At 42.8% G+C, this 10,000-nt stretch overlaps 1 protein-coding gene across 1 annotated transcript in view; it reads left to right on the forward strand.

The window, feature by feature from the left end:
- adam19a (ADAM metallopeptidase domain 19a) overlaps nucleotides 1-10,000 on the forward strand; it is a gene marked incomplete at its 5' end in the record, with an annotated part of 80,246 nt that overhangs the window by 47,738 nt on the left and 22,508 nt on the right. The window contains 4 exons of the mRNA XM_083789596.1: nucleotides 326-468; nucleotides 1,799-1,976; nucleotides 3,862-3,951; nucleotides 4,403-4,604. Coding sequence (XP_083645722.1) covers nucleotides 326-468; nucleotides 1,799-1,976; nucleotides 3,862-3,951; nucleotides 4,403-4,604 — 613 coding nt within the window. The remainder of the gene's footprint in view (nucleotides 1-325; nucleotides 469-1,798; nucleotides 1,977-3,861; nucleotides 3,952-4,402; nucleotides 4,605-10,000) is intronic.

The raw sequence follows: 10,000 nt of genomic DNA on the forward strand, positions 1-10,000 counted from the left end.
TAGAATCTGATCTCAGGTCAGAATGGGTTCTTCAGACCAGTGTGTGTCCGGCGGAAACCTCGTATGAATCTGATCTCAGGTCAGAATGGGTTATTTACTCACTGTAGACAGATCATTAGCTTTGGAACAGCAGTGGGACTGTGCATTTTTGCGTCTGTGCGTGCGTCTGTGCGTGCGTGCGTCTGTGCGTGCGTGCGTCTGTGCGTGCGTGCGTGCGTGCGTGCGTGCGTCTGTGCGTGCGTGCGTGCGTGCGTCTGTGCGTGCGTGCGTGCGTGCGAAGCCAAACCATATGTCACAACCCCCCCCCCTCTCCCTGTGGCCACAGGACCACTCTGACCTGCCCATCGGCGCCGCCGCCACCATGGCCCACGAGATCGGACACAACTTCGGCATGAGCCACGACCACGAGGGCTGCTGCGTGGAGGCCACCGCCGAGCAGGGAGGCTGCGTGATGGCCGCCGCTACTGGGTGAGCCTCCGTCCGTTCCCTGCATGTCAATCAATGTCACCCCAAAGTCCCCCAAATTCACCCCCACAGGAACCAATCCTGACGCCATTTCTCCGTTCTACAAGATTTAGCGGACATTTGACCGGAATTCCCCTTTCATTGTCAATTATCCCATTCTGACCGGGCACCCATTTTGGTGTTAGCATCATGTCGTGCTTTAGCTATTTAAAAATAGCAGATCTGGCCCAGGCCGTAGCGTAACGGTCTGGGCACCGGACTGGTGATCCAGTCGCGGTGTGCCGCGGGTTCGACTCCCGGACCCGACACGGCCTTTACCGCATGTCATCCCCCCATCTCTCTCCCGTTTCCTGTCAGCCTACTTTCTATCCCTTAAAAAATCAATAAAGGCGTAAGCCGCAAAAAAATATCTTAAAAAAAAATATATATAGCAGATCTACAAGCTCATATCGCGCCACCGAGTGGCGCGATACGAGCTTGTAGGTCTGCTATTTTTGAAAAATCGAAGAATGACTGACATAGAAACATAGCTTTATCAGAAAACTGTCAGGATGTAGAAGACGTTTATAGAATCTGATCTCAGGTCAGAATGGGTTAAATGGCTAATCTTGAAACGTGTGGGGACAAAAGCTGTTTATCGAAGGGGCTAGCGACCATTTTGACGGTCACCGTAGGTGGTACCAAAAAACTGGCTCGGCCCCTGGACTATATGGGGATTATAATACAAATAAATAAGTAGGGATGCACCGATCCGATACTCGTATCGGAGATCGGCGCCGATCCAGGCTAAAATTCTAGATCGGGTATCGGATCGGTGGCCGATCCATTATCCTATCCGATCCGATCCGATAATTATGTGTAATTACAGTATGAAAACAACTCTACCTCCTCTGTGACACAGCAGTGTAGTATTGACAGTATAACATGTGGAATGCAGCCAGGCTAGCCTGCGCACACATTAACCTGGTCTAATTGTTGCACAGTTATTTAATAAATAATTCAGTGCATTTATATCTGTGTTTGTTACATTTTGTTTTACAAAGTTGGGAAAGTAATGTTTAAGTCAAGCCTTGATGTTGCCTTACACAAAATAATGATTCCAGACTCCACACAGTGAGGCATACAGCTTAATAGGTTATTACGTTTCTTTGTGGGGGGTATCGGATCGGTACTCTGTATCGGCAGATACTGGACCCCCATGTATCGAAATCGGTATCTAATGCCAAAAAGCCGGATCGGTGCATCCCTATAAATAAGAACACAAACCCATGGACTTAGCGCCCTCTACCTGGGAGCTCTATAGAGGTCATATCATTGTGTGGTGTCGTCCCAGCCACCCGTTCCCGTGCGTCTTCAGCGGCTGCAGCAAGCGGGACCTGGACAGCTACTTCCAGAAGGGAGGGGGCATGTGCCTCTACGACATGCCCAACATGGAGGACCTGGTGGGGGGGAAGAGGTGTGGCAATGGATTCGTGGAGGACGGAGAGGAGTGCGACTGTGGAGAGGCTGAGGTGAGAGAGTGCCATAATTATTATTATTATTAATATTATTATAATAATCTATCTATAAATGCATCCATCTAGTCTGTAATCCACGTAACTCGAGAACCGTTCGCCCCACCGACAAACACACGTACAGGTTAACAAATGAACTGCTTGTGATGGAACGCCAATTAGAATCCAAACGGCAACCGCTTTTGGTTGAACGTAACGTTCCGCCAAAAGCGTATATTATTATTATTATTATTATATTGATATATATTTATATCAAACCGGATTGCTGATTTCTTTTTTTTTCTTTCTTTTTTTTTTCCTTGGCCTTTCCTTCTTCAGCTATCCTAGACAGGTTTGGCGCATGCGCACTTCTTGTATACGGGACTAAAAAGCTGAATAACTCTAAATCTATGGAGCTCTCCATGGTTTTGACAAAACGCGCAATGTTCTAAGGTCTTTTCTGATTATCCGTGATCTCGATTGGAACATCGGCGCTTTTTAGAGCAAGGATGGACTCATTTCAGCTCGCTAGCATTGACGCTAATTATTTAGCATCTATGATGGCCGCCCCAAACCAAATGTGCATCCAGTGTGCAATAACACACTAAAATGAAGTAGATCCGGGTCGGCAGTCAAGCGTTGGCTCTTGCAGTATTCCTAAAGTGGGCCTAAACTTGCAAAATTATGTTTTAGCAGTGTCAGGAGTGGGGTTTGATCCTAACATTATTATCCCATTCTGACCGGGCACCCATTTTGGTGTCAGCATCATGTTATGCTTTAGCTATTGAAAAATAGCAGATCTACAAGCTCATATCGCGCCACCGAGTGGCGCGATATGAGCTTCTAGGTCTGCTATTTTTTGAAAAATCGAAGAACAACTGACATTTTTAGAATCTGATCTCAGGTCAGAATGGGTTCATCAGACCAGTGTGTGTCCGGCGGAAACCTCGTATGAATCTGATCTCAGGTCAGAATGGGTTATTATCACTGCAGGACTTATGTTTACCTCGGTAGTTGCTATAATTTGGATTTGGAGCTTATTCGAGTGTGACTCCGCACGCATGGCGGTGACAGAAGCCGTTGAGGGCTGATTTCACCCTTCTGCACCCCCGCACCCTTCTGGGTAGAAATGGGAAGTTCCTGATCTTTCATTTTAACCCATTCTGACCTGAGATCAGATTCTAAAAGTGTCTTCGATTTTTCAAAAATAGCAGACCTACAAGCTCATATCGCGCCACTCGGTGGCGCGATATGAGCTTGTAGATCTGCTATTTTTCAATAGCTAAAGCATAACATGATGCCAACACCAAAATGGGTGCCCGGTCAGAATGGGTTAACCAATCAGTTTGAAATCATGTCCCGCCCCCTTGACTATGAAGTCAGATCAAAATGACCAACGTCATCTGCTCCGTTTGTAAATTAACTTTGTGAAGCTCCTTCTGTTCCACTGGAATGAATACCTTTGCTTTTCTTTTTTATAAATACTCCAACCTCCCACGTCCCTTTAGAATATAACCATGGCTAGCTGGAGGGCACCATGGCAACAGTTTTTTTTAGATAGTATTTTATGTAGCATTAGATATAGCATTATAGTGTAAACTCATACTGTAGCTTTACGGACGGTACAATTTTTTAACATGTATTTGATGTATTACCATGTGTTCTATACAAAATGCTAAATGCCTAAATTGTAAATGTAGGCATTTTTAGGCAAATGTAGGTATACAGTATGTTTATCTGTACGAAGAGGTGGGTGTCTTGCTTCTTTTTTTCTTTTTTTTTTTGCCTCTGCTTTGCCAGTCAGTAGCATCATCCTGTGTGTGTGTGTGTGTGTGTGTGTGTGTGTGTGTGTGTGTGTGTGTGTGTGTGTGTGTGTGTGTGTGTGTGTGTGTGCGTCAAACAGGAATGTGACAACAACTGCTGTAATGCCAACAACTGCACCTTGAAGGAAGAGGCACAGTGTGCCCACGGAGTCTGCTGTGAGGGCTGCAAGGTAATACACACACACACACACACACACACACACACACGCACACACACACACACACACACACACACACACACATGCTCGCGTGCGACATGTGTCGCTAATAAACAAACCACAATGATTGATGTTCCGACACTGACGTTCTGTGACGTCTACACGACTGTCACATTTTTAACCCATTCTGACCTGAGATCAGATTCATACGAGGTTTCCACCGGACACACACTGGTCTGATTAACCCATTCTGACCTGAGATCAGATTTAAAAAAATGTCAGTCGTTCTTCGATTTTTCAAAAAATAGCAGACCTACAAGCTCGTATCGCGCCACTCGGTGGCGCGATATGAGCTTGTAGATCTGCTATTTTTCAATAGCTAAAGAATAACATGATGCTGACACCAAAATGGGTGCCCGGTCAGAATGGGTTAATGTTGTCACGACGTCGTCTCTCCTTCCAGCTGAAGGAGCCGGGCACGATGTGCCGCGGCGCGGCGGGCGTGTGTGACCTTCCCGAGTACTGCACGGGGGCGTCGCCCTACTGCCCGTCCAACGTCTACCTGATGGACGGCTCGTCCTGTCACTACGGGCCGGCCTACTCCTTCTGCTACAACGGCATGTGTCTCACCCTCCAGCAGCAGTGTGTGCAGCTCTGGGGCCACGGTGGGTTCCACTCCATAGACCATACACCATAGACCATACACCATAGACCATACACCATAGACCATACACCATAGAACATACACCATAGAACATACACCATAGACCATACACCATAGACCATACACCATAGACCATACACCATAGACCATACACCATACACCATACACCATACACCATAGACCATACACCATAGACCATAGACCATAGACCATACACCATACACCATACACCATACACCATAGACCATAGACCATAGACCATAGACCATACACCATACACCATAGACCATAGACCATAGACCATAGACCATACACCATACACCATACACCATAGACCATAGACCATAGACCATACACCATACACCATACACCATACACCATAGACCATAGACCATAGACCATAGACCATAGACCATACACCATAGACCATAGACCATACACCATACACCATAGACCATACACCATACACCATACACCATAGACCCTACACCATACACCATAGACCATAGACCATACACCATACACCATACACCATACACCTTACACCATACACCATAGACCATACACCATAGACCATACACCATAGACCATACACCATAGACCATACACCATACACCATAGACCCTTCAGCAGCAGTGCGTACAGCTCTGGGGCCACGGTAGGTTCCACACCATAGACCATACACCATACACCATAGACCATACACCATACACCATACACCATACACCATACACCATAGACCATACACCATACACCATACACCATACACCATAGACCATAGACCATACACCATACACCATAGACCATAGACCATACACCATAGACCATACACCATAGACCATACACCATACACCATAGACCATACACCATACACCATAGACCATACACCATACACCATACACCATAGACCATACACCATACACCATACACCATAGACCATACACCATACACCATACACCATACACCATACACCATACACCATACACCATACACCATACACCATAGACCATACACCATACACCATAGACCATACACCATACACCATACACCATACACCATACACCATAGACCATACACCATACACCATACACCATACACCATAGACCATACACCATACACCATACACCATAGACCATAGACCATAGACCATACACCATACACCATAGACCATACACCATACACCATAGACCATAGACCATAGACCATAGACCATACACCATACACCATACACCATAGACCATAGACCATAGACCATACACCATAGACCATACACCATAGACCATACACCATAGACCATACACCATAGACCATAGACCATAGACCATACACCATAGACCATACACCATAGACCATACACCATACACCATACACCATAGACCATACACCATAGACCATACACCATAGACCATAGACCATACACCATACACCATACACCATACACCATACACCATACACCATACACCATAGACCATAGACCATACACCATACACCATACACCATACACCATAGACCATAAACCATACACCATACACCATACACCATACACCATACACCATAGACCATAAACCATACACCATACACCATACACCATACACCATACACCATACACCATACACCATAGACCCTCCAGCAGCAGTGTGTGCAGCTCTGGGGCCACGGTGGGTTCCACACCATAGACCATACACCATAGACCATACACCATAGACCATACACCATAGACCATACACCATACACCATACACCATAGACCATACACCATACACCATACACCATAGACCATACACCATACACCATACACCATAGACCATACACCATACACCATACACCATAGACCATACACCATACACCATACACCATACACCATACACCATACACCATACACCATACACCATAGACCATACACCATACACCATAGACCATAAACCATACACCATACACCATACACCATACACCATACACCATACACCATACACCATACACCATAGACCATAGACCATAAACCATACACCATACACCATACACCATACACCATACACCATACACCATACACCATACACCATAGACCCTCCAGCAGCAGTGTGTGCAGCTCTGGGGCCACGGTAGGTTCCACACCATAGACCATACACCATAGACCATACACCATAGACCATACACCATACACCATACACCATAGACCATACACCATACACCATACACCATAGACCATACACCATACACCATACACCATAGACCATACACCATACACCATAGACCATACACCATAGACCATACACCATACACCATACACCATAGACCATACACCATACACCATACACCATAGACCATACACCATACACCATACACCATACACCATACACCATAGACCATACACCATACACCCTCCAGCAGCAGTGTGTGCAGCTCTGGGGCCACGGTAGGTTCCACACCATAGACCATAGACCATAGAACATACACCATACACCATACACCATACACCATACACCATACACCATACACCATACACCATACACCATACACCATACACCATACACCATAGACCCTTCAGCAGCAGTGCGTACAGCTCTGGGGCCACGGTAGGTTCCACACCACTACCTTTTTTCACTGATGAAAACTAAGCTACGGTGACTAAAACTAAGACTAAATATACTGACAATTTCGTCAACAAATAAAACTAAGACTAAAATGTTAGGAAGGGACTAGTGGACAAGAGATCCAGTATAAGTCATTTTACACTTGGTTGTATGCTGAAAATAGCCGATCTACAAGCTCACAACGTGTAACGCTGCGACACGTTGTGAGCTTGTAGATCGGCTATTTTCAGCACGTGTAAAAACAGTCATTACGACGGCATCAAGGCCCACCAAAATACATTTTAGTCGACTAAATCAACTGTAGATTTAGTCGACTAAAATCTTATGATATTTATTCGACTAAAACTAGACTAACACTAAAACATTCCAGGTGACTAAAATGAAACTAAAATGAAAGCTATTGAAGAGACTATGACTAAAACTAAATTTGCTGCCAAAAACAACAGTGCACACCATAGAGGCATAGACCAATGGGCAACTTTGAATATGGAGAGGGCCACTGTAGTCCCACATTGCATTGTATACTGTCGGGGCAGAAAGCTCTTATCTCTGTATTTCTTTAGTTTTTGTAAATTAATGCCCAACTTTGTCATTCTATGTCACACGAAAGTAGCAAAACGTCGCACTGCGAATGCATTTTGAGCCTTTAGATCAGCTATTTTTGCTTTTTTTGGAATTGGAATCGGAAATTATGTTTTGCTATTTATTTTTTATTCGGATCCTGAAAGGTAACATTTTTATTAAATTTCAAAATGCATTTAGTTATACTTAACATTGAGTTAATCATGTATGGAGCATAAGCGTTAGCATCTAACTCCACCCTCTTATTGGCATTAGTGTCAACTCCACCCTACCAACTTTATAAACATCTTTACATTAGCATAATTAATGATCAGAATCTTCACCCCTCTGCCCGTGTATCAGCTCCCGCATTTGCATAACGTTAGCGATGCCTGGATAAGAATCCCTCTGCCTCTGAACTGGATTAGCATAATGTGGACGTCAATAGACCAAATTAAATGAGACTGCAACTTTTGAGATGTGTTAGCTAATGTGCAGGGAAACATGCAAATGAATCTACAGAATTAACTCAGTTTACACTTCCAATATGAAAAGCATCCTAATATCCAAGTCTCTAAAACACATGGTGAGTGGATACATTGTGGTTGACAGGTGATAAAATAACATCATATAATAGTGAGTGGATTGTGATTGACAGGTGATAAAATAACATCATATAATAGTGAGTGGATTGTGATTGACAGGTGATAAAATAACATCATATAATAGTGAGTGGATTGTGATTGACAGGTGATAAAATAACATCATATAATAGTGAGTAGATTGTGGTTGACAGGTGATAAAATAACATCATAATAGTGAGTGGATTGAGGTTGACAGGTGATAAAATAACATCATATAATAGTGAGTGGATTGTGGTTGACAGGTGATAAAATAACATCATATAATAGTGAGTGGATTGTGGTTGACAGGTGATAAAATAACATCATATAATAGTGAGTGGATTGTGGTTGACAGGTGATAAAATAACATCATAATAGTGAGTGGATTGTGGTTGACAGGTGATAAAATAACATCATAATAGTGAGTGGATTGTGGTTGACAGGTGGTAAAATAACATCATATAATAGTGAGGTGATTGTGATTGACAGGTGATAAAATAACATCATATAATAGTGAGTGGATTGTGGTTGACAGGTGATAAAATAACATCATATAATAGTGAGTAGATTGTGGTTGACAGGTGATAAAGTAACATCATATAATAGTGAGTGGATTGTGGTTGACAGGTGATAAAATAACATCATATAATAGTGAGTGGATTGTGGTTGACAGGTGATAAAATGACATCATAATAGTGAGTGGATTGTGGTTGACAGGTGATAAAATAACATCATATAATAGTGAGTGGATACATTGTGGTTGACAGGTGATAAAATAACATCATAATAGTGACTGGATTGTGGTTGACAGGTGATAAAATAACATCATAATAGTGAGTGGATTGTGGTTGACAGGTGATAAAATAACATCATAATAGTGAGTGGATTGTGGTTGACAGGTGATAAAATAACATCATATAATAGTGAGTGGATTGTGGTTGACAGGTGATAAAATAACATCATATAATAGTGAGTGGATTGTGGTTGACAGGTGATAAAATAACATCATATAATAGAGAGTGGATTGTGGTTGACAGGTGATAAAATAACATCATATAATAGTGAGTGGATTGTGTTGACAGGTGATAAAATAACATCATATAATAGTGAGTGGATTGTGGTTGACAGGTGATAAAATAACATCATATAATAGTGAGTGGATTGTGTTGACAGGTGATAAAATAACATCATATAATAGTGAGTGGATTGTGGTTGACAGGTGATAAAATAACATCATATAATAGTGAGTGGATTGTGGTTGACAGGTGATAAAATAACATCATATAATAGTGAGTGGATTGTGGTTGACATGTGATAAAATAACTAGGGCTGTCAAATGATTAAAAGTTTTAATCAGATTAATCACAGCTTCAAAATTAATTTAATCATGATTAATCACCATTCGAACTATGTCCAAAATATGCCATGTTTTCCTGTTTATTGTTGTGGAAATGACAGAAAGCGGATATACATTTGTTTTTGAATGATTTTTGTTTTCTAATGCATTTAGTATAGACATGATGTGATGTGAGCATTTGTAGGCCTAGCCTACACTTTGAGTTAAATCAACACTGGCTTTTGGCCATGTAGACTGCGGTCCCCCAGGAGGAAGTCACTAATGTT

This window comes from Protomyctophum parallelum (genome assembly GCF_964188405.1).
Source record: "Protomyctophum parallelum genome assembly, chromosome: 18".
Lineage (NCBI taxonomy): Eukaryota > Metazoa > Chordata > Actinopteri > Myctophiformes > Myctophidae > Protomyctophum > Protomyctophum parallelum.